The following is a 25,312-nucleotide window of genomic DNA, read 5'->3' as shown; positions in this document are numbered from 1 at the left end:
ATTAGCTGCTGGAACGTATCACGCCCGCAAGCTCTTTGGAAGCATTAGCATACGGCTGCGCTGGAATTCCTGGGCTTGGAGAGAATGGGGCTTTCTGATTCTTTAAACGCATAGCCGGAGCCCATTGTCTCGCGTCTTGCTGGCCAATCGGATCTCTCCGCCGCATAACGCCCCCCCCCTTGCTTATGGTCTTAGCGTCTTCGTGGATCACGTGATCAGGATTCCTGTGGGACAGACTGGGGAGGAACAATGTTTTCAGGAGCTGAAGCGTGACAAAAGCCAGAGGAACACTCTGTGGGATAATGAACTATTTATTATATAGATCAGGCATGGAAAAGTGAAGCGTGATGTATAGCTCAAAATATTCCGCCGCCTTCTGAGCAGTAATTGTCTAATGTTTTTGCACCTTTTTTTTTTTGCTCGGTGGGATCCGGAAAGGGTTACAGATAATAGACCGGGTCTCCATGTTTTGCTTGCCGTGCCGGCAGCGGGTTGCCGTGGAGTACAGCAAGACACAGGCTGCCTCTTGGCATGCTTGGCGAACTCTCTTGAACCTGCGCCAGGCTTGCCCTGGAAAGCTTCTCGTTCCACGAGCGGGAGACGTGCCGCGGCCCCTCTGAGCCCAGCAATGGTACGATGGCAGCCGTCGGCCGCTCACGTCCGGGAAAGTACCGCGATACCAGCGAATGACCCAATGGTGTCCCCTGTATTAACCCCCAGAGTGCCTTTCCTGGCGCGGGAAGTGTTAAACTGAATTGCCAGTGTAGAATTTCTTCGCTCGTTTAAGGCGGCATCAGCTGTTGATCCATAAAGTGGGACCAGCTGTTTTTTTTGTTTTTTATATTGGATGGGAACTGATACTAAAAACAGGAAACGCTATGTGTACATGCGCCAAATATTTTTGGGGAGTTTAATTACTTGATAAAGAACTATGAATGCCTGAACAGATGCTTGAGCGTTCTCCCCAGAGAGGTAATGCATTCTCCAGGGTCTGGCGGAGACCTGCTTACTCTATAACCAACCTTTAAGAAAGACACCTCTGTTATATATCTCTTTAACGTCGCGTCGGTCACTTTGACCTCTTCTAGCTGTTCTTTTAAAGCCATTTCCTGCAGAAAAAGGTGATGTCGCCATGACGCCTGCTCACCTCTATCCTCCTTGTCCTTGTTTGCTTCTAAATTGCTACCAGCTACTGGCTCCAGAAGAATGTGCGTGTCTGCACTCCAACTTTCATTGCTTGGTATACCTCTATTCATGTTATGGCATTCTCTAGTTATCGGAGGTAGAAAATTAGACTCCCGGCCCGCTTAACTCCGCCCCAACTGTGTCTCTACTTAAAGCAGGAAGCATACTTCAGTACACTTCTTGCACATGCCCAGTAGAACTCCCAGTCTAGTCTAGCTGAGCTCCTATGGAAATCAATGTCAGTAGTGTCAGCCAATCACATGTAGGCTCACCTAAACTATGTGACTGGCTTCTCCTACTCCTACTGACTTAGTAGGAGCTCATTTCACATTGCCTTTGGTGGCTAAAAAAACATACCCTGGAAGCATACATAAAAACTAAATTTTTATTAATATTCTGTAGCCCTGAACTCAATAGTGGCAGCCAAGAGATATAAGTAAGGAAACTTCTTGCGCATGCTCAGGTTAGAATGGGCGTCCAAGGAGCATACTGAGGTATGCTGTCTGCTTTCAGGAGAGGCAGCCGGAGCCGGAGTTAAATCGGACAGAAGGACTCCAATAATGGAAGAATGCCGTAAAACACTTTGGAGTCCATGGAAAACGGACCTCCATGTGCATTAAAAGATAACAATAGGGAAGGCAGACTGCCTCCTTTAAAAATGGTTGTGAGGCTTTGCAGAGGGTGCCCGGGGGGACCTTTTATTTTCGGTCTCCATGCTGTTCTGAGATGAAAGAGAGAAATTCTTCTTTTCCCTACAGAAAACGGCTCGGGATATGGGAAAAGGGGCCCCCGTGTGTCAGCGTACCAGATCGCAGCCAGCGGGGGAATTGTTGACCCCCAAGCTGTTTATGGGATTCTGACCCATCGGTCTCCTACCCTCCTTGTCTCCAACAGGACATGTTTGGTTTCAAGCTGACCTTTCAAAATTCCATTCTCAAAATCATCAAATCACCCAGACTGTTCTGATAAATTCAGTTCAGCGCGCGGCTTTAATGGTGAACACGAATATTCTATCTCTTGGTTCGCTTCGGTTTGACTTAATGTTTATAAGACCTTTTTTTTGGCTTTTGGAATCCTCGGAGTCATAGTTAATGGAATGTTACCCCTTCTGTTTTTAATTACTATTCTTTTTTTCTTTTCTTTTCATGAGGCCTCATTAAATGTATTGATTAATGGAAAATGCCATTTACTTGATTATTTGCCTAAAACACATGAATACATGCAAAAAAAGGGAAGATTTATTTATATAGGCGAGGAATGTGTCCCTCAACTTAAACGGTAGAAAACATTTTTTTTTTAATACAATAGTAATATCTACTTCCTTAGAGACGTGAAATTTTTTTGTTCTCCTCCCCAATATATTGTGGCATGAACAAAAAATGCAGAGTTTTAAGGTTAAATAGCCTTCTCGCCAGTGTAGATACTTTGGGACGTATTGTTACTTCCTATAGGTCACCTTTCAAACGATCCTTAGGACGTAATAGCACGTCCTTGGGTCTTTAAGTGGTTAAATATTTTTACATTTCGCTGAACAACATTCGCTGAACTCTATTGGAGATGTTCGATTTCACCCTCCGGAGGTCGGCAGGAATGCGTTCCCCGTCATATGAAGGTTTATTTCCGGTATATATATACTTATATTTTCCATAGGGTGCCAAGTAGGTTACTTAAAGCTGAGTATTTACAGCATGTATGTGATTTACAGGCATTCGCTACCGTTGAGCGCCGCCTTTCCCAGCCGGACTTTACGCAGTGAGAGTAGTAACCTTGATGGTTTCTATCAAGGATCTGATGGCAGACGCCTCATACGTGAAGACGGAGTCTTATCGCAAATCCAGACGCGTTTTGCTATCTTTGAGACGACGCTGCGTCTGGTGTGACACGATCAGGTGTTCTGTTAAGATTTCCAGGAGGCTTCCCGGTCGTGAGAACCGGCCTCACAAAGGGCAGAAGATCACGGGTTTCCGAGCGCTTGTGTGGAACGGTTACTATTTTTGTGGCTACTTATATATAATAAATATTCATTACAACTACAAAACAACTCACTAAAGTATGGTGGGAGTTTGGCTTCAATTAAGAAACGGCCGCTAGGAATAGCTTATTCATCTCGTCGCTTGTCTTTTCATACGCCTTTCTGTATCAATAGGTTTAATCCGGACCGGATCCAAAGATGCAAATGTGCCCCCCCCCCAACACCACTAAGCCCAGACGCACACACACGTGCCCACTTACACACATGCTAACGTACCCACACACACCCAGACACCACCCCCGACACACACACACACCCAGACACACATCATGCTAACATACCCACACACACGTGTACGTACACATACACCCAGACAGACATACAGAAATCCAGGCTGACGCATGTAACTCACGCTATTCCCGCGGGGTCACGCAACGTGACGCTACATGCGCCCGCTCAGCCTCCTACTTGACTTGCCTCTTTATCTCCCCCCGGGCATCCTCTGCTTTTAAGGCTCGGCCCTGAGTATAATATCAGATAAACTCTGGAATTTGACACTTTCCCCAAATCTTATATTTCACGCTTATAGTGATGTTTATGTATTTAATTTAAATAAGCGATATGTACTCGTCGGTAACCCACCTTATACGCGTACCACGGATACGCTGTCTCAGCTCCTTTTTTCCATTATATAGCGAGAGTAGTCTTTGTTTTAGATTTAGATGATAATGGGGTTTGTACTTGACATACGATCCGGTGCGTAGATAATCCTCGGGGCAAGGCAGCTTATCAGATATTTTAACCAAGGAGAAAGAAGTGACATCATCGGTTACAATACAGGAAGTATGAGGTCATCAAAAAAAAAAAAAGATGGACCTTTATTGAGGAAACCTAGGGCTGAATATTACAAAGCAAGACATGGAAGGCTTCGCATGAACAGATGTACGCATTATAGGGGTCCGCGTAGGGGTTACTACGATATGCAGTTAACATGGCGAAGGGCCGGAATGTTCCTTTTATGTAAAATGTCTGTGTTCCATTTGTATTAACCGGTTCTCCTTCGCCCGTAGCACACTTCATTGGATGGGTACCCGGAACCTCATGTCCCACCTACCAAATCGAGCAGCCGGCAGAGCCTCCCTCGGTGTCGTAACTCCATCGCGTCCACCACCGACGAGCAGCCTCACGTCGGGAACTACCGCCTGCTGAAAACTATAGGGAAGGGGAACTTTGCCAAGGTGAAACTGGCCAGACATGTCCTCACCGGAAGAGAGGTAGGTGCTTCTGGACTGTGATAAATAATTCCCATTAGTGGAAGTAAAAAATAATCAATAAAAAATGCATTATCCAGAAACACGTCCCCCCCCCCTGCAACATTTAACAGTTTAATGCCCAGGAGACCGCAGACAAAGTTGATGGGATAATCTCATGGCGTCTTGGGCATCTGAGGCTTAGGAGACCTTAGGCAGGTCATGTCCCATAGATGCATCTCCTGTACCGCTATGACTTGTGTGTCTGTTATTATTTTTGTATTCTCCCCTATTTTAATAGTAATATGGAATTTGACGGAGTTTGTAGATTTTTTTTTCATAGCTTTCTGGAGATCTCAAACACATAAGTCTACGGGGCTAGGCAGCTGTCCGTAACGTGAAACCTGTGTACCTTAATAGGGATTCCTTACTTTGTAAGAAAATAGTATCTTATATCCTTGCTTTGCAATTGGTGGCCCAAAGTAGCCAATCACTGGGCAGGAAAGCCTTTCCGTGCAGCATGCGCCTGCAGCGGGGTGTCTTTCTAGACCCCCTGGAAATCTTGCACCGAACAACCTGGAGCTGGCTGAAAACGAGCATGTCGCTTATACGCAGTCTTTGCAGGGGATATGGCGGCGTCTCAAGCAGAATGCATAGATCAAAATTCTATGTATTTGCATGTAAATAATGCAATTGGCAAGTAACTCTCATCTTCTGTATGTATAGGAAGGCTTTAGAGACCCTTAAGGACAGTGGGCGGTCCCTAAACCCATTGAAAACAATGCATTTTGAGCCCGTACATGTACGGGCTTTGTCATTAAGGGGTTAATGTATAACGGACATGTTTGTATCTATCTGTGATTGGCAAATTAGTCCATTCTTTTTAAAATGAAAAATATTTGTCAGATGCGGAAAACTTCTTCTGTTTGGAATTTTGTGTATTTTGTGTTTCTGCTGTAACTTTCTTTCACGACCCCTATGCTGACTCGTTGGTTTATTTTATTTACAGGTGGCGGTAAAAATTATCGATAAAACCCAACTTAATCCTACAAGTCTACAAAAGGTAAGACGCGAGGCCGTGCCGCCGTGTGTGAAAAGTGCGTTTTTACTTGGGGTTATCTCTTATATACACGTGCGGGGCGCGGGTATGGGGTGTACAGGAATGGGGGGGAGACGGCGGAGGTCGGGTGAGAGCTTATTGATTAGGAAGGGGTAGGTTACTTGTCCAGGTCTCTGTAAGGCACCCGTCACCAGCAGACCCCCCCCCATGACTACAGGGACCGCTTATTTACAGTCTACCCCCCCCCATTTACCTCCTATCCTGAAGGGCATTGCAGGGACCTCCGATGCTTCCCTGGGGGTCCGCGCAGCGCACTGCCACAGACCCCAGTCAGATACATCCGGGCCGCTCCAAAGACGCCAGAGAAAAGTAGCGGCTTCGGCAAAAAAGGTACAGGCAGGCGCAGCTGGTTTTGGCTCTTAAAGGGACAGACGTCTAATTAATCACATTGATCAGCCAGCCTCTTAGAGGTGTGGAACGGCTTGGCCCGGGATAGAGTATTAGTTGCCTTTCACCAGCATTATTGCACGTTTGATTCTCTTCGGTTCTGACTTCGGCGCTCCCGTCGTTTATGGTGTGTTTGACCTTGGCTCGTCCGACTATCCTGTTTGCCTCCTAGCTGGTTCCTACTGCTATACCCGTTCTGCATGGACGATCCATTTACCCTAAAAGTAGTGCCAAACCCAGAGAAAGCCAGGCGGGATGGCTCAAACAGGATTCTGCAGATTAACCTCTATGAGCTCTGTGTGGCTATCATTGAAACCTCTATGGGACTGTAAAGCGTTAAGGAATTGGGATATCTTATTTCTTCCCAGTATATAAAGGGTTAAAGCAGTGCTACAGTCTCATCGTTATAATAAGACAGACTTGGGTAACTGAGTAACGCAGTCATGGAAGAGCTCAGTAGCGCCTTTATAAAGCTAAATTAGCAAACACCCCTTCCTTGTTCACGCCGCTATCTAGGGATCGGGGACGGTATAAATGGCCCTTCGGACAGCTTTCACCCGGAGTCCGAGCGGAACGGCTCTGTAACAGCTTCTGGTTTTGATTTACTCTTTGGAGCTGAATATAAATTAACGTTTTTAGAATTCGGAACAGAAACGGTTATGTCGCGGGTTGTCACGATCCACGGCGTAACCTTTTCTGTTACGGATTCTAAAAATAAATGCTTTTTGGAAAAATTACAAAACGCGGATGTGGCCCCCCAGGCACATTCCAGTTGTTTTAACCCCCCCAACCATATGTTCTGGTTTAGTGCATTCGTTTCACAGACACCTTCATTCTGTGTTCTTTTTTTTATTATTATTATTATTCCTGAACTAAAACCACATCCGATTCCTGAATGCTCTATTTATAGCTTTGGCTTTAACCCCTCCTTGACCGTCTAAACCCACGCAGACCTCACCCCCCTCCACCATTGTCTGGATTTGAACTATACCATTGTGCTTTGAACTATACCGTTGTGCTTTATGTAAGTCGTGCAAACGAATGCAAACTACGCCCAAGTAATCGATTACATTAATAACAAAAAAAGTGTATTAGCGAGCAAATTGTTTAGCGCGTTCCTAGTGATTTATCGGTTCCTTCCTGCTGTGTATACATTCTGGCCGCTTTTACTTTATTGGTTTATAAAAACCATCGTTATGTCGTATACCGCAAACTATTTGGAGGGGGGGGGTGTTACGCCGTGAGCATAACCAGGCTTCGCGTCCTTAATGTGTGATTATCTCGTTATTTCTGTCGGGCAGAGAGGGACGCTTTTGTTTTAGGTTGTGTGGTTAAAGCCGTCCTATCCCGCTCTCCGTGTCTATGGAGGCTCTGCCCGCTCGACACAGACGTCCATAGTGTAAATGTCCCTTTAATTCACGTTCCGTGCGGTGCGTTCTCTGCCGGGGATCGGTTTGTGACTCCGGTCCAAACGCATCTCTATTATACGAGGAAGGAGCCGCCACGGGGGAATTACAGATAATCCGGAGCAGGAGCTGCGTCCGCCTGTGAGTTACGAACCTACTTAACATTTTCTAAACAGAACTCTGGTTTTGTGGTACTTTGAAGTAACCCTCAGATCACCCGGTCATGGATTGGGACGGGGTGGGGGGGGTTTACATGTTGTCAGATGTAGGGGAGGGTATAATCGCCCTGTTGTACATGACTGCGGAGTATGATGGCGCTATATGACTCAAATTAAATAAATGTTGAATTAAAATGTTTTGTGGGTATAATTGGCACATTACTCGATTTTAAGGTAAACTTTGGATCTTAATGGGGGCCCTATAGGTCCTATTGCTCTCACTCTCTCTCTCTCACTGCCACTCACACTCTCTCTCACACTGTGTCAAGGTCTTCCTTGCTTCTCCGCTTTCAGATTCCGTGTCCTGTCTTCTTTTCCGCAGCTCCGCTTCCTCTCTTGGCTCTTGTTCTTCTTTCTTCTCCCCCGGTCGCTGCTCTATTATCCAGGTACTTCTGCAAAAGGGCGGGGCCACTGCACTCACCCTCTCCCCCAATTGGAGGAACGTGGTGTCCCCATGGTGTGCGCCGTGACTCCGCCCTTTTGCAGAAGTACTCCAAGAGGCCAGAAGATTGCAGATGGATTTGCGAAAAAAGAAGTGGGTTTTGTTTTTTGCCCTCTGATGAATCGTTCTGAAAAATAACGTCTTATCGTCCAAATACGATAATTGCCCCTTTTTCCCCCTGAATATTTGTTGGGTCAGTCGACAAATGCAACAAAAGCCCGGTTGCAGGGACTGTCCTGACATATTCCAGACTGTTGGCGCCCATTGATTTATTTGGATGAGAATTTTAAAATTCATTATTTAGAAACGGAGTCTGTATTTTGTGTGAACGTGCGCGGAATCGGGCCGAGTCAGGGTTTTTGGTGGATTATGAGATTTACTCGCGTTTTCTCCGTGTTGCTGCTGCAAGGAATCTGCTGCCGTTTTTTTTTTTTTTTTAAAGGCTAATAAAATAAAGGAAGCGTTCTGCATCCTGATGATAAATTATTCAGCGCGGTCTCTTAATTCCATTAGCCAAAGCTCGCTATTGAACGGGGGTCTAGAATAGGTCTAAACGAGCGCTCGGGGGGCCGTGCTGTCTGCTGCGCGCGCCGTATCGTGCAGTGGTCCTGTGCTGAATAATGTTACGTCTTTTGGGTCATAAAATGATAAACGGGTAACCCTTTGAGGGCCAGATTGGTGGGTCTGCCAAGACTTGAATGTCCCTCGATGAGCTTTAATGCTCGCTCTTTAGGAGCGACGGTCCCTCTGTCCTCCCCTGATGCCCCTCTTTTCTAGAAGCTCGGAATGTTTGCTGGGTTTGAGGGCATCGCGGGGTTCTACAACATTAAACGTATCAATGATGACCATAGAAACCACGGGAATGAAGTCTGTAAAATAAAATACATTGCTCTTCTTGCTGGACCGGCCATCTGGCAAACCGGACGAACTGGCCATGCATATGGCCTTAAAGTGCCAGGGCCGCTCTTCATCCGCAGTTCAAGCCCTTCTTTACTCCGGCCATCAAATGGACTTTAATGTATACGATCAGAAATGTCAGTCCATAAAGAGGGAGGGCAGCTGCTGCAGCAGGGCTGCATCTTCTAGGTTAGGGGAGATTTCTCTATAATGCGCTATAATGTATACATCCTTGTAGCGGGACCCTTTGATGGCTGGAACGCTTTCCTTTAGAGCGTGTTTAGTAGACGGCTCCCCGGTTGGGTATGATAAAGCCGCCGTTGGTTTGGAGCGTGACCCAGAAAGATTAATCCGCGCTCCGGTTACGGCTGCCACCCGACTCCCCTTAATTCTATCCCGGCTGACTGCGCCGTGATTTATTAAAGGAAGCCGAGATTGTCGCGTTCGTCATCCTGTCCTTCAGGTGACATTGTAATGCCGGCTCGCTGGCATCAACACACTCTGCCGCTTACCGCTAAGCAGAAATATAGGGTTTTTTTTCTGTTTGGTTATTTTAGTTGTGTGTAAAATTACCGTGTTACACGCAAACCATTCAGTATGCGGTTTCCTCCAAGCTAAGCAGTTTTGTGATGGGAGGGGGGCTGGGGTCACCGTTGCCCTCTGGCTGCTCTTATTTAGACATTCTGGGTCAGTACCAGAACTTTTTTTTTTGGACATTTCAGTTTAGGTTCAACAAGGATTTCATGCAGCGTTTACACATTGTCTGGATCCTTTTCATGTTCTTATGACGGGATCTCTCTTTCTACGTAGCCTTCTTTTTCCGGCTCTCCCCTGTTTATACCAAAGGGAATCCTAAAGAACGCTTTGTTTTTGTAATTTTTTTGATACGGTACTATTATTTAAGAAAGCTGTGGACTATGCCTTGCTACCATCACTCTCAGGCAGCCAAGAGTGGCGGGCGAAGCTATATATGGCCATATAGTATGACAGAATGCCCAATATTTATTGATGGTTTTTTTTGCTTTTTTTTTAATGGTATTCACTGGGTAGGCGCTGAATTCTCATTTTCTTTTATGTATTTATTGGTCATTATTATTCTAGCGGCAACCCTGGAATCTGAATGTTTATGCCTTTTTATGCTTTTTTAGGTTGTGCGCTCCCCCTTTCTGGTTCTATTTTTTTTTTTTGTGTAAGAAAATTAGTTTGTGGCCCGTGGTAAATCTACAGGACATTAATCTCCTTTTTGAAATAAATGGGTTTCTGGTAAAATAATCTACCTTTTATGATCTTGAGTTTACGTTGCCATGGTTACTCCGCTAACTACCCTCGCCTCTTGGAAAATATCCATTTTATCCTGCCAGTCGTTTGTGGCGTCGGTACGTCTTAAACAAAATGCTACATTCAGTTGTATAGTAAGCGGCGGGCCTTGTTTCCTAGGCTTCAGGACTAAGGGGTCTTAATATGTCCGGCCTGGAGGGGAGAGAGAGAGGGGAGATGGGAGAGAGACGTTTAAATCCATAATCCATAGTACTTTAAGAGGAGGAGATTTAAAACTAGAGGGTCAAAGGCTTAGAGGTAATGTGAGAACATTTTACGTTACAGAGAGGGTGGTAGATAAGTGGAACAGCCTCCCAGCAGAAGTGGTAGAGGGTAATACAGTGAGGGGATTTAAACATGCATGGGATAGGCATATGGCTCCTTAATGTAAGATGAGACCAACGACTGATTAAGGTTTAAGTCTTTACTGCTGATTAGATGGGGGCCGAATGGGGCCGATCTGCTGTCAAATTCTATGTTTCTCTGTGTGCAGGGCATTGCACCGCTGTGGCAGCTACACGGGGTTAAAAACCAGCATTCCTGATAATTATTGTGAATGTATGCGATCCGACGGTTAGATCTGGCTTCCTGATGAAAGCTTTCATTTAACCCCCCCCCCAAATACAATATCGCTGCTTTACAATAAACAAGCACCCATTGGCGTCTATTGTGATAATTAATGCTAAAGTTACATTTTGTTTTCCCCTTAGATTTCATCCAAAAGCAACCGTTTCCTATTTATATCCCAAAACTCAAACGATTCCTGTTCCCTTTGGAATTTTTTTCCTGGTCAGCATTAACCCTTTGTCTGTTACATGGAGAAAAATATATTCTTTATACGGATACGGTTTCAAATATATATATATATATTTTTTATGTGCTTCTCTATCAAAATATATTTGTTCATTAAGCATTTTCTGTACACTTGTTAATATTACTAAACCAAGCCGATGTCTGTTTTACGTGGACTCCAGTAATTTTTACTTCGTGCGAGTCGGTGCTGGCATTCTTTAGTTATTTGAGTTAGAAAATTAGGTTTCTGTCTTATTCGACTTCGCCTCCGGCTGCCTTTATTGAAAGCAGGAAGCATACTGCGGTATACTTCCTACTTCCTGTAGGGTCAATGGAAGTAGCAACCAATCTGTGGGATTGCTACTGAGCATGTGCAAGAAATTTACCCAGACAGAAGCCTCGCTTATTCAACAATGCAAGCTCCGGTTTGTGGTACGAAAAAAACCCTCTGGGATCCACTTGAAATGTACTCAAGTATGCATTAAAAATTTAAGATACAGATCCCCTCCCCCAACACACAGGTGCATTTTTTTTCCCTTATGTTTTAATTTCAAAGTTGTGTTAAAAGTTTAATTACGAATTAATACACTGCCAATTTTTTTTTTTTACATTTTTTTTGGGATTTATTTTTATGCGAATCAATAGATTAAAATGTTTCTCCTCTGATAGATGAAGATGTAACAAGGCAAATATACCCACTCAAAGTATGAGTGTGTGATTAAAGCAGGTCATGACCCCAGCAGCCAAAGGGTTAAATCTTTTTTGGTGCCCCCCCTTGTCCAAGATCAGGCTCCCCCCATCTTACCTGTGTTTTTATTACTTTAATGAGGTCACTCCGTGTTTTTGTTTAGTAGAAAATCAATGGGGAACTTGGACGTTCCTCTCAACCTGAAGATGGGGTTGAGAATCATTTTTATGGCGGCACTAAAGCCGATAACGGTGCTTCTTTATCTTTATAAAAGACAGACTTTGATTCTGGGCTTCGGTCTGAGATAAGGAGCGCAGAAATCCTTCTGAACACCCCAATTACTGAAGCTTACGGTCATTTATGGCCCGTAGTCTGGGGTCGTTCTAGACTGACCATTAGCTTTTAGCCCGAATTCTAGGAAGACGGGGTATTTTTCTTTTAGTCTATCATTATAATAATAATAATATCTGTTATGTATTACCTATTTTGTATTATTATGTATTAATGATTATAAAATATATATATATATAATTTTTTTTTACTGTGGTGTGAAATTTTTCTGTTGTGACTTTTTAAGAGACTGAGGATTAAAGACCTACATTTATTGTACACATTTTCTATAATCTGACCATATACCTGTTAAGGCGTGCTTTCACCCAATTGCAGCCTTTTCCGTCTCCAAGCAGTGGCTTTATGGTGCTTTTCCTTCACCCAGTGCATATTATTATTATTATTATTATTATTATTTATATATATATATATATATATATATATATATATATATATGTGTGTGTGTGTATACCATAAATTCTCACAATTTACCACTTTTCCAGGTGTCATGAATACATATTATACTCGAGTGTTTGTTGCATGATCCCTCCAAGATTGTGCATCATTAACCCCTTCAGTGTTGAGATGTTGTCATTGCAACATTGAAGGGGTTAATGATTGTGTCTTTAGTACCCCACAGGCATGTGGCGACCGGATGGGCCAAATTCTGCCAGTTTTTGTGTTCTCTACATTAGGCTAGACTATTGGATTTATTCTATATTCCAGAATCGTCAACAATACCAGAATAGTACGATAACTTAATGGCGTTCGCTTTGCCCAATTTCACCACCGCGGGGTTAACAGAAACCTTGCATGGCTGGCGTCGATGATCAACGCGTAATGTATAGATGCATTGTCTATAGTGGGGCAGCGCGCATGCTTTAAGATTCTAAATCTGGACTCTCTGTAGGTGTAACGGCTTTTATTAGCGCCGCGGACCGCGTAGGGCACGGCCGGCTTGCTCAAGGAGACTCGGAGGCATTCAGATCCAGCTAGTCCTCGGTCTAATTTTAGGCTGGAGAGAGGTTTTGTGACCTACAAAGGATCCGATCACTCAGAGGACGCCGAATTGCCCCCCCTTCTGTGTTCTATATTATACCCCCGCTCCGAGCAGCTGCGTGGTCTATATATATATATATACCCGCATGGCTCCTATAGGAGTGACGGAACGCGAACGTGCAGCCTATGCAATTACCCAGCAGGGCCGCTGCGCTTAATAACCGGCGTGGATGTGTCAGCCGTTCCCCGCACCCCGTGCACGTGGCATTTAAACGCTGGCGTGCGGCTAGGAGTCTGTATGTGGCCGTCCTCGCGTTAAGGAGTAGGTGCTGTAAGGTGCAGAAGATCTATGGAATTTTTTGTTGGCGCTATATAAATAAATTTCATTTTGGGACGGGACCGGGGGAGGGAGTGACTTTGGGCAGTTTTAAGTCAATAATAATAATAATTTGGGGAAATAAAACCTTGAAAAATGTAAAAAAAAAAAAAAAAGGTCATGGGTTCTCATTGGTGGCCTGATTGGTCAGCAGACCTTTTGAGTGCTTTATTCTCACGCATTTTCTTAATGGCCAATCGTTATCCCTACCAGAGCGCTTACTATTATTATTAATATTTTTATTATATTAAAATATATTTTATTCCTCCATTCAGTGTCTGTATACTCTGATTCTCCCTTTTAATAGGTTTTGGACATGTTGGAAGAGCTGAGCGCTAGCACATCACTGATTGAACTATACTTTATACAGGGCGGGGGGAACCCTTCCAGCTGGAGAAGCTCTTTATAATGGATAGTGTAATGAATTTATCTGCGTCTCCAGGAATCCCCTCCATCAGACTCCCCTCTTACTCGCTAAAATCCCAACGCTCTATCCTCCTAATAGCAACAACCGAGATTCTGAAAGCCCTTCTCTGATCTCCAATCTGCCGTCACATCATCCCGACCCAAGCAGCTCCTCTCCTTCCATCTCGTGCCCCTTTTACCTCCTAATAGAGTGTAAGCTCTTGAGCAGAGTCCGCTTCTCCTTTCCTAATGGTGGGGGCGTCGATTTTAATGTTTCATTTTCACTCTCCCTCTAAATGACGGAGCGGGGTCCCCATCTTTACATTGAATAAAATCTATTTCATGATTAACAAATCATTTATTAAAGAAAGTAAGGATATATTTTAAACTGTATTTGTATGTTTTGAGCTTGCTTTCTGGGGAAAAAAAAGTCTTTCCGGGGGTTGTTAGTAAAGATACCCTACTATTCAAAAGTTTGAGGTCACTCGACTGTTTTCATGGAAAAGAAGGACATTTTTGGCTGTAACATAATTGCAAAAGGGTTTTCTAACCATCAATTAGCCTTTTAAACTTGGATCAGGGAACACAACGTGCCATTGGAACCCAGGAGTGATGGGAGGGATAAAGGGCCATTGGAACACAGGAGTGATGGGAGGGATAAAGGGCCATTGGAACACAGGAGTGATGGGAGGGATAAAGGGCCATTGGAACACAGGAGTGATGGGAGGGATAAAGGGCCATTGGAACACAGGAGTGATGGGAGTGATAAAGGGTCTCTGTACAGCTATGATGCGATTCCATTAAAAATCAGCCGCTTCCAGCTACAATAACATTTAGAACATTAACCCTGTCTGTGCTGGATTTCTGATCCATTTCATGATATTTTAATGGACACAATGTGCTTTTCTTTCAAAATTGTCTTATGTATTTTTCTGGATAAGTACTCGTCATAAACGGTATCTTTTATTTCCGGGGACCGCTTTTAGACCGTAGTTTGAATCTCATTATTATAGCGTTTCATAGCCCAGATTTAATTACAAACTGAATTAGCCTCCGTTAATTAAAAGGTATTTCCTCCTGGGGGTTACTTCAGTTTGCAGAATCTTATTACAATGTATTAAGCATTTTTAAAGAGGTAAAGTTTTAAAGGGACAGTTTAATGTCCTAGACACCCTCCAGGGAAAAAAAATGGCCCTTTATCACTCCCATCACTCCTGTGTTCCAACGGCCCTTTATCACTCCCATCACTCCTGTGTTCCAGCGGCCCTTTATCACTCCCATCACCCCTATGTTCTAATGGCCCTTTATCACTCCCATCACTCCTATGTTCCAATGGCCCTTTATCACTCCCATCACTCCTATGTTCCAATGGCCCTTTATCACTCCCATCACTCCTATGTTCCAATGGCACGTTGTGTTCGCTGATCGAAGTTTAAGTTTAAAAGGCTAATTAATCGTTAGAAAACCCTTTTGTAATTATGTTACAGCTGGAAATTTCCATGTTTTCCATGAAAACAGCTAAGTGACCCCAGACTATTGAACAGTTGTGTGTGTGTGTGTGTGTGTATATATATATGTATGTATATGTATATATATATAATCTATCCCTTTTGTGATTACAAAAGTTCTATTGTTTTTATTTATAAGAAGTATGTTCCTTGGAGCAGATCCTGTTTCCGTGAGTTGAAATTGTTATGTGCTGCACTACTTACACAGAGTTGACCCATTGTACCGCGCTGTAGAATATGGTGGCGCTATATAATTCATTAAATAAGTTCCAGTAACCGATGGCTTTTTAAAAGAAATCTGTTAACCCTTCACGGTTCAACTAGCGTCAAATATGCTGTCTTTTCTCCATGGCTTTGTGAAGAAGGGAAAATGTTGTCATTATTAACATTGCTATTTTAATGGAGTTGATTTAAAGCCGACACTCGCGCAGGCACTAATTAATAGATACACGCACTACTTTCTTCTTTTTCTACTTTGTTGCAATTCATTTGAAGCCAGCGGAGCGTTAATAAAGTGGAATTTCTAAGAATTGTCAGTGGCGTGTAGAGGCATGAGCTAGACGGCGCTTGGGCTTGAGTTGACGGATATGCACTTAAACGCGGGGATTATATACATTATACTGTCTCTGACAGAACGGGGGATTCTGTGTGTATATATAAATGTGTGTGTGTGTGTGTGTGTGTATCTATGTATATATCTATACACAGATATATATAGATAGATAGATATGTGCCTTTTTTAAACGGTTAGGACTTTCTACAGTGTTCACTATCCTGCCTCTTGGTCAATAATGCTGCCACCTAGTGGTGATTATGTGTGTGTATATGTTTGTGAGTGTATGTAATATGTATATGTGTGTGTGTGTGTGTATATATATAAAATGTGTGTGTGTGTGTTCGTCCGGATTGATCCTGCACTCGTATATCTGAGGGTATTTATCCTGGGTTATAGGGGAGAAGGATACTACGTGTGGCGTTAACCCATTTGTGTAAAGATGAAGCGTATGCCCGCCGACTTCCATCTAAAAATCACCTTTCAGGAGCCAATACTGCCCTTAACGTGCGAGTGTAACGGGGGGTTTGGAGACAGCGATCGGTGGACACATCGGTATTAAACTTTTTTAATGTCTTTCTTGCTGTGCGATAATCTTGGGAATTGCTTAATTCGGTATCATAATTGATAATAATAATAATAAGATCAGAAGAGGACAACGCGTTCCATGAAATCGACGGTCATTTTCTGGGCTCTGTTCTTTATACGGTGACCCGGAACGCTGCCGGCTCTCCGGGGTTGGAATTTTAAGAAGAAGCGACGTACAATCAGGACCTAAAGTGTTCTGCAGTCCGTTTAACCCCTTCAAGACATGGGTTTAAGGACAACCCATTGCCCTTAAGGGGTTAAATGGTCATCTGCAGCTTTCGCAATGTCCTTCAGCCGCTTCTCCGCCGTTTTGGGGGGGGAGAGAAAGCTTCTGTTTGGAAAAGTAACCAGTTGGATGAACCGTTAATATATATTTTTTATTTTATATTACCGTATTTATCGGCGTATAACACGCACTTTTATATCTAAAAAAATAAGTTTAAACCCTACCTGCGTGTTATACGCCGATAACTTTCTGTGCTGCACGATCTGCAGCCGCGTCTCCCGCACTTCCGGTTCCGGCGAGGGTGCGTGTTATACGCCGGTGCGTGTAATACGCCGGTAAGTACGGTATTTTATATTTTTTTATGTATTTAGTTATTTTAGGAAATCTAAAATCAGAAATAGAAGGGATATCCCAGAAAAACACAGCGTGATTCTCTAAACCCTTGTTATTCACATGTCAAGAAAAACAGGCAACATTAACCCTTTCCTTCTCTTTTAACAGTTATTCCGCGAAGTCAGAATAATGAAGATTTTAAATCACCCAAATATCGGTGAGTGTTCTTCGCTTTATATAGCAACATAGCCTCTACCACCTCTGCTGGGAGGCTGTTCCAATTACATACTGTCCCCTCAGAGTTTAACCAGGTATAGATTTTTGTTCGCCAACAACTAAGCATGATGGGATTGGTCGTCCACGGGCCACTGGGAGACGCATGTAAGCTGCTATATGTACACGTGGCTCGTCTTACATCATCTATAAGTCTCTTTTCTCTCTTTCAGTAAAACTCTTCGAGGTCATCGAGACAGAGAAGACCTTATACCTAATAATGGAATATGCTAGCGGGGGTAAGTACACTGAATTTGTTTGGTATAAATGCAAATCTCATCCTTCTCAGCCAGCAGCTGCCTGCGTTCATTCAAATACAATAGGTATTTAGTCCAGCTGGCTTATTAAGACCAAGCCATTCTATTGTTTCCCAGGGTCAGCGTGTTTAGTAGATTGGGGCTCAGATAACGGATACAAACGGCTAATATGCAACCGCCTGAAAACATTATATTATGGGGCAAAAATAGAACTGTTATAAAAATTGAATATTTTTAGCTTTTGAAGGATGCATTTTTCATTAAATTATGTGATAATAAAAATGTATGGAGACACTTCCATTTATTATTAATTTTAAATATTGTCAATTTTAGCATGGGGGGCGTGCCGCAAACAAAAATGTAATGTAACGGGGGGGGTCCCCAAATAATCCCTTGAAGTTAACGTTTTTATCTGTCGTTATTTCTTTGCAGGAGAGGTGTTTGATTATTTAGTGGCCCACGGAAGAATGAAGGAGAAGGAGGCGCGGGCGAAATTTAGGCAGGTAGGAAGATTCTCTCTTCCTTCACGGATCTCACAACCCTCTCCTCTGTTATTCCGCCCCCGCTTGGGAAATGTGACTCATTGAAGAAAGCGAGCTGGTAGTTCTGTACTGTACGGGATGGCCGCGCTATATTTAGGCCTCTGTGAATAGACCGGGGTAGCTGTTTTCCTCCCTCGCTGGTTGACGGGGCGTTGCGGCTCGGGTAACAGAAGGCGCTCTCGCCCTGGGAACAGACGCCGGATTAGTCACCGGGAGAAACGTGAGATGGGGGGGATGAGTTAGACGGAGAGGACGGAAACGTTGGAGCGCTGCCCCTTTAAGTGGTGCAGCTAATAATAATAATTACCGTATTGGCCAGATTATAGGTGCACCCTTATAGTTTGGGGCCGTTTTTAAAGAGACGGGTACCTCGGCTTTGGTTCAAAGACACGTATTCCTCCCCCCTGTTTTTTTCGGTTTATCTCGTTTCTCTTACCGCAGAGAAATAACTATTTTATAAAAATGATATAAAAGTTTTAGTTTTAACCCCCCCATCCCCCGTAGCTGTCCCTGGGTTATTTCCTATGATGCTGCGTTTTGCGACCCTAATAGAAGGTCTCGTTTTACAGCCTGCCGTTCACTGGGCGGAGCTTAAGTGCTGAGTGACATCATACTGCAGATGAGACCCCATATGGGGTGTGGGGGGGGGCACCCGTTTGCCGGTAGTGATTGGAAGCTCTTTCGGCAATTCGGGATTTTGCAAGAACTATAACATAGATCCGGGAGATTGCGGCGGGCGCAGGAAGACGTTCCTCCGGCGACCGGCTAATGAACTTTAACTCCCTCTGGGATGCCGTATTGCGCAGGGCGATCTATAACGGTGTTTCATGTCCTCGAGGACCGGAGCTCTGTGCGCCTTCGGAATGTCGTATAATCATTCCTGCTATGAATAACGTATTATTAGAAGTGTCATAAAAGCATTTAACTCTTTAGTGGCACGGCTAATTATTTATTTAAAAGAAATATTGATTCCTTTCTATGCTATCCTATTGAAAAGCTAACCCCCCCCCTTTTCATGCGCCGGCGCTCCAGCCTGTTTAGCGGCTCGCGTGCTACTGGATGCGTAGCCGCTGGCAGGGGGGGGTCGATGGGGCTATATTAATACAAACTCCCGCCGCCTGCCTGCGCATGGACTCGCGGGCTCTGTGTCCTTTGTATGGTGTCCGTCTGTCTAGAGATATATATGCACTATTTTAATCATCTGAATTAATGATTTAAATGTCTTTTTCTGTATTATATTAAAACTTCTCTACTTTCACGTTGTATCTTTCAGATTGTATCTGCCGTGCAGTATTGTCATCAGAAATGTATTGTGCATCGAGATTTAAAGGTAATCATTCTTGTGATAATCGCCCCCCCCCAGCGCTGTGTACAATAACATCCCCTCCCCAGCGCTGTGTACAATAACATCCCCTCCCCAGCGCTGTGTACAATAACATCCCCTCCCCAGCGCTGTGTATAGTAACATCCCCTCCCCAGCGCTGTGTACAGTAACATCCCCTCCCCAGCGCTGTGTACAATAACATCCCCTCCCCAGCGCTGTGTACAATAACATCCCCTCCCCAGCGCTGTGTACAATAACATCCCGTCCCCAGCGCTGTGTACAGCAATGTTGGTTGACGTTAATACAAACCTGGTTTAATCCCGTTTTGTTCCAATAAACTTGATAAAATATACCTGGAGGCGCCATTGTTGTCAGTCATGTGATATTTTGGGTCACTTTGGGTCCCTGCTGAGACACCGCACCGAGCTGATGCTTTATGGCAATGCTAATGAAGTCCTTCCTCCGTAGACTTTCATTAGTCACTGTTTCCGACTTGATGAAGACTGAGCCACTCTGTTTTGAGTCAGGGTGTTTGGCCAGTAGCTTGGGCTCAGATAACGGAGCGAGATGGGATACAAATGGCTGATATGCAGCTGCCTAAAAACGTTACGTTATACAAAACAAGAACTGTTACAAAAGAACAAAACAGTAGAATATTTATGAAAACTTTGTGACGTTAATTGAAAACCCTGGCAAGGGTATAACGCATTGCTTAATATCTGAAAGATACATTATACAGCGGAAATCAAGGCCTCCATCAGAAGCGTTTAACTTTTCATAATGCGTAGTTTTATCAATAAGCTGAAACTGTCAAACTCCAGCTTTGCCGCATAGCCCTTGTTAACCCCTTAAAGGACCAAAGAAATGTTCATATGTTAATTTATATATATATATATATATATATATATAAATTATTTAGTTTCTTATTAATGTCCTCAACCTTAATGGCCCTCCTTCTCATGACCAGAGACCCCCTTATCCAGAGTGCAACATGAACAGAGATCCTTAGACCGTTCTTGTAACTACCGGGTTCCCATTATGATGCACCATTACATCATTAGCCTGGACAGAGAGAGCCAGCAATGCCGGTCACTGGCCGTACAGTGACTTACCTACTACACCAGTAGTCTCAAAGGGGTTAAATATACATATACAGACAGGGCTGGACAAATCCCTGGCCATTAATCCCAGGCCATTAATCCCAAGGTTTTTGCTGCTGTTTTTAATAAAGTTTTCTATGAATAACTCTTACCCTGGCTCCAGAGAAAACCAAGCTGGCTGTCGGTGTTCCCTGTTAGACTAAACCCTACTTAGATTCTGAAGCCCCGTGTATAGGTCAAATATCACGCTTGCTTATAGATGTTATGGAACCAATTAACCGTGCTTTTAAGATATAAAGGTGCCCCTTTATTAGCCTTTTTAGGGAGGATCTTTTAAAATATATATATATATTTTTTTCCTTTGCTTTTACACTATTGTTACAGCCAAGTTGTATACGTTCAAGCAACTCTACGGGGTAATGTGTGAATACGTACCCCATATGAATGGATAGTCATAATCTGCCTTTATTAAACAAATGGACATCCAAAATTACACACCTATGCATTGCTACCCCTGCTGGCTGCAAGTGGTATTGTCAGGCGAATTTAGTCCCAACATATTTATTGTTAAATTCTAATTATTAAGCCAAATCAGTCTGTAATGCCATGAAACAGGCTGAGGCAAAAGACAGGCGCTGATCAGGAATGTTTTTATATAATTTTTTTTTATTTTTTTTTTGAACGCTTTGGTTGGATCACATATTCATTGATGGACACTGTAGATTCTCCAAAGGAATCCTCTGGTTCCCCTTTTTTGATCTGTCTAAAAGCCCACAACACTAATTAGTTCACCTACTCTCATACCAGGAGATCCTGAAACCTTTTTTGAACATATATCAGATGATATATTAGATATAAATTAGAATAATTAGAATAAATTACTATTGAAAACAATCTATATAGTTAGAAGCTATATAGAAAGAAGTGACAAATTTAAAACCTTAATATTGAGTTTACATTTAAAATTGTGTTAAAAAATATTTGTTTCTCCAAATTACCTTTTCTTAGAATTGTCATTTACGAATATGTACTAAGCTAAGGCCTTCAGATCTTGGGGGCAGTCGTGGATAAGCCTTGCAGGAGCCTTAAACATAAATAACGTGGCTTATTCTCAGAAGGAAGAGCATTTTTAATCTATATTCCCCCTTCCCATATATATCGATACAGGCGGAAAACCTTCTCCTTGACGCGGACATGAATATCAAAATAGCAGATTTTGGCTTCAGCAACGAGTTCACCATTGGTAACAAGCTGGACACGTTCTGCGGGAGCCCACCATACGCGGCTCCAGAGCTCTTTCAGGGAAAGAAATACGACGGGCCCGAAGTGGACGTTTGGAGCCTCGGGGTCATTCTGTACACACTAGTGAGCGGATCTTTACCTTTTGACGGGCAGAATTTAAAGGTATGCATTGTGAAAGATGGTCTTCTGGAGTCTGGTCCCCGACTAATCGAACCTCATATAGGGATGTCTATGACTAGACAGGACTAATATATTAAGACTCCGACATGTCAGCTAAGTCATAAAATAATCCAAACTAAGATGGATTTAGAAAAAAAAATAGCCAAGATCTAGAAAGGTTCCAACAATCTGTGCCTGAAATTCTGTGAAATTATGAGTTTTAGACAAACACAATAGTTTAACAATAAAAGGCTAATTACTAGAGGGCTGCTGATTCAGCTTAATTAAGGCTTATTCACTGAAAACCACAGAAATTGCATCTCTCTTAGTAATTTAATTTGCCTTTCGATTCCCACAAATCAAACCACAAACCGCATTGTCTTAAGAGCCTCAGGTAGTTTAAATAGTCAACGAAAGTATAGAAAGGGAAAAAAAAAAGGGAGTTTCGTAAAGGTTGAAGAGGAAAGTGGAATTAGCATTAATTATGTTTTGCAGGGCAATGATGACTAAGAAATTTTCTTTTATTTAAATTAATTTTATTATTTAAATATTTATTTTTGGGGTTTTCACATGAGTAGACCTATTCCTGTTATTATTTATTATTATTATTATGCTTTATGTATAAAGCGCCTACAGATTCCTCAGATTCCTATGATCTTTTACATTCAAAATGATTTAGTGATTTTAATTTGCTTGTCTCGTTTGTGACGTTGCTGCAGTAACACTCCCTGTTTTTTTGTTTTTCTTTTCTTTTCCAAAAAGGAATTAAGGGAGCGAGTTTTACGCGGAAAATACCGGATTCCTTTCTATATGTCCACAGACTGCGAAAACCTTCTGAAAAAACTGTTGGTCCTCAATCCCATCAAGCGAGGCAGCTTAGAGGTACGTGGGCTTCGTCCGCGCGTAATGTACAAAACTGCCGCCATGTTGGGTGGTGGTCTGGTTTCTCTAGTTTAGTAAACTAGTCTAGTAAAAAAAAAAAAAAAGGGAAGGTTACATCGAAATCAACACAAAAAATGGTTTTCTGACCACAATGTCGAGGTCCTGCCTACTTGAACATCCATGGAAAACCTGTGTGATGAGCTGAAGAGGAGAGTCCACCAGCGGTGACCTGGAAGTTTGAAGGATCTGGAGAGATCCTGTATGGCGGAATGGTCTCGGACCCCTTGCCATGCATTTGCCAACCTCATCAGGCATTATAGGAGACTCAGAGATGTTATCTTGTGGAGGCACAAAATATTGGCTAAAAGGGCCAATAGTGTATATATATGTGTGTGTACATTATATATATATATATATATATATATATATATATATATATATATATATATATATATAATAAACCTGTGTTGTTTGCCCTCATGGATGTCAAACAATTGCAGAGTATTGTGTATTTTTTGCAAGAAAATATCAAAAGGTTAAACAATAAAACACATTTTTACAGCCTCCTTTGGTCATATTTAATAAGGGTGCCAATATTAATGGACGGCGCCGTATAATATGCTGCAGGTATAAACAAGGACAAAAACAAAAACCTGCAAATGGTTTCCTTGTGTAAAAAATTATTTTTCCCACAGTGGAAATCCTGTATTTTTTAGCAATATTTATACATGCCCCTCCCCCACACACATTATAACCAAACGTTCAGTATATGTAATAAAGTGATTTTTTTTGTTTTCATGTTCCCCAGCAAATCATGAAGGACCGGTGGATGAATGTTGGTTACGAGGATGAAGAATTAAAGCCGTACACCGAGCCTGAACAGGATTATAATGACACCAAAAGAATAGGTGAACGAATGCCAGCGTTTGCTGATTTTATTTTTAATTTAGAAAAGACCCCTTTGTGCTGCGTTGTGTGCGCAGGCTGATCGCCGTCTGGTCACCTGAACAAGAGATGCGTATTAAAGTAGCACTTTTTGTGCATGCGCTTGGGGTCCGCCAGTAGACCACCCCAAGGGACCACTCGGCTGTCATATGCATTAAAGTGGACGTGATGGCTGGAGTGTCCCTTTAAGTGGGAGACTCGTCTGCTGGGGGTCGGTTCTCTAAGCTTTTACAAATCCTGGAAATTGAACCCAGCTGCTCTGTAGGTTATATCCTGCTTTTGCTTGCGTAAACACAGTCGCCATGGAAACTACCGATCTTGGCTTCAAACGCTTACTTCATCGGAAATCATGACTCTTAACTGAGTAGTATTCGATTTTAGATGTTGGGAGATAATCTGTCAAGTTCTAAATAAAACAGAAAGATAGCTTTCCGATCGTTACTCAGCCCAAGCATCAGTTTTATGAAGTTTCCTCTGCATTTCTTCTTAGTTTTCAATAATTTTTCTCTGACGGGTAAGCAAGTTGACCGTTTTTGCCAGACATCGATGAAGCCAAACTGGAAGCGTTTTATTGATATTTTAAATATAAAAATGCTTATTTTCCTCAATAGCATCAGTGTAGCAAAACGTACGACCAGAAACGCTTACAGATCCCAGTGTGATGCGGGTTTATTCTGAATGCAGATGGACCCTACCCCTCAAAAGTTTGGGGTCACTTAGAAACGTCCTTGTTTTTGTGAAAACAAGCAAATGTTCTCCATTAAAAAATAACATGAAGTCGATCAGAAATTCAGCACAGACGGGGTTAATGTTGTAAATGACTATTGTAGCTGGAAACAGATGATTTTTAATGAAATATCATCATAGACGTACAGAGGCCCTTTCTCACTCCCATCACTCCTGTGTTCCAATGGCCCTTTATCACTCCCATCACTCCTGTGTTCCAATGGCCCTTTATCACTCCCATCACTCCTTTGTGTTCCAATGGCACGTTGTGTTCGCTGATGCAAGTTTAAAAGGCTAATTGATGGTTAGAAAACCCCTTTGCAATTATGTTACAGCAAATATGTCCTTGTTTCCGATGAAAACAGCTGAGTGACCCTAGAGTTTTGAACGGCTGCGTATATTATGAGTGTGTACCGGTAAACAGACTTTCTAGGGTATCGTAGACGCGCATGGTTCCTAATGAGTTGTGCTTTGTCTGTAGATATTATGGTCACCATGGGATTTTCAAGGGAGGAGGTTAACGAGGCCGTGCTGAATAACAAGTACGATGAAGTGATGGCTACTTACTTGCTTCTTGGGAGAAAGCCGCCAGAGGTGAGCATTGCTTTTCTTCCATATTCTTGACCTCATTGACCTCGAGTCCTCCTGCGGTCACTTATCAGCCACAAAGACTAGATTTTATCGTGAACATGTGCTGGACCCATGACAAGGAAGGTCGCCGGTTGCCACATGTTTTCATTTTAATAGCGATTTATATGGCGATAAGATAGACTGTCCTTGGAGTCGAGAAGATACTTTTCTCCCCGTTTAGGACCGCATTTCCATGATCTTATTAGTGAAATCAGCATATAACATCCTATGATGTCATTC

At 42.8% G+C, this 25,312-nt stretch overlaps 1 protein-coding gene across 2 annotated transcripts in view; it reads left to right on the top strand.

The window, feature by feature from the left end:
- The window catches only part of MARK1 (microtubule affinity regulating kinase 1), a 47,832-nt gene that overhangs the window by 12,201 nt on the left and 10,319 nt on the right, over positions 1–25,312 (top strand). For both annotated transcript variants that reach the window (XM_053459656.1, XM_053459655.1), the window contains exons 2-11: positions 4,228–4,431; positions 5,417–5,470; positions 17,161–17,209; positions 17,439–17,504; positions 17,955–18,025; positions 19,338–19,394; positions 21,656–21,892; positions 22,652–22,771; positions 23,580–23,679; positions 24,924–25,036. In XM_053459656.1, the coding sequence (XP_053315631.1) occupies positions 4,228–4,431; positions 5,417–5,470; positions 17,161–17,209; positions 17,439–17,504; positions 17,955–18,025; positions 19,338–19,394; positions 21,656–21,892; positions 22,652–22,771; positions 23,580–23,679; positions 24,924–25,036 (1,071 nt within the window). The remainder of the gene's footprint in view (positions 1–4,227; positions 4,432–5,416; positions 5,471–17,160; positions 17,210–17,438; positions 17,505–17,954; positions 18,026–19,337; positions 19,395–21,655; positions 21,893–22,651; positions 22,772–23,579; positions 23,680–24,923; positions 25,037–25,312) is intronic.

Source organism: Spea bombifrons, chromosome 3 (assembly GCF_027358695.1).
Source record: "Spea bombifrons isolate aSpeBom1 chromosome 3, aSpeBom1.2.pri, whole genome shotgun sequence".
Classification (NCBI taxonomy): domain Eukaryota; kingdom Metazoa; phylum Chordata; class Amphibia; order Anura; family Pelobatidae; genus Spea; species Spea bombifrons.
This window is presented reverse-complemented; position numbering and strand designations above follow the sequence as displayed.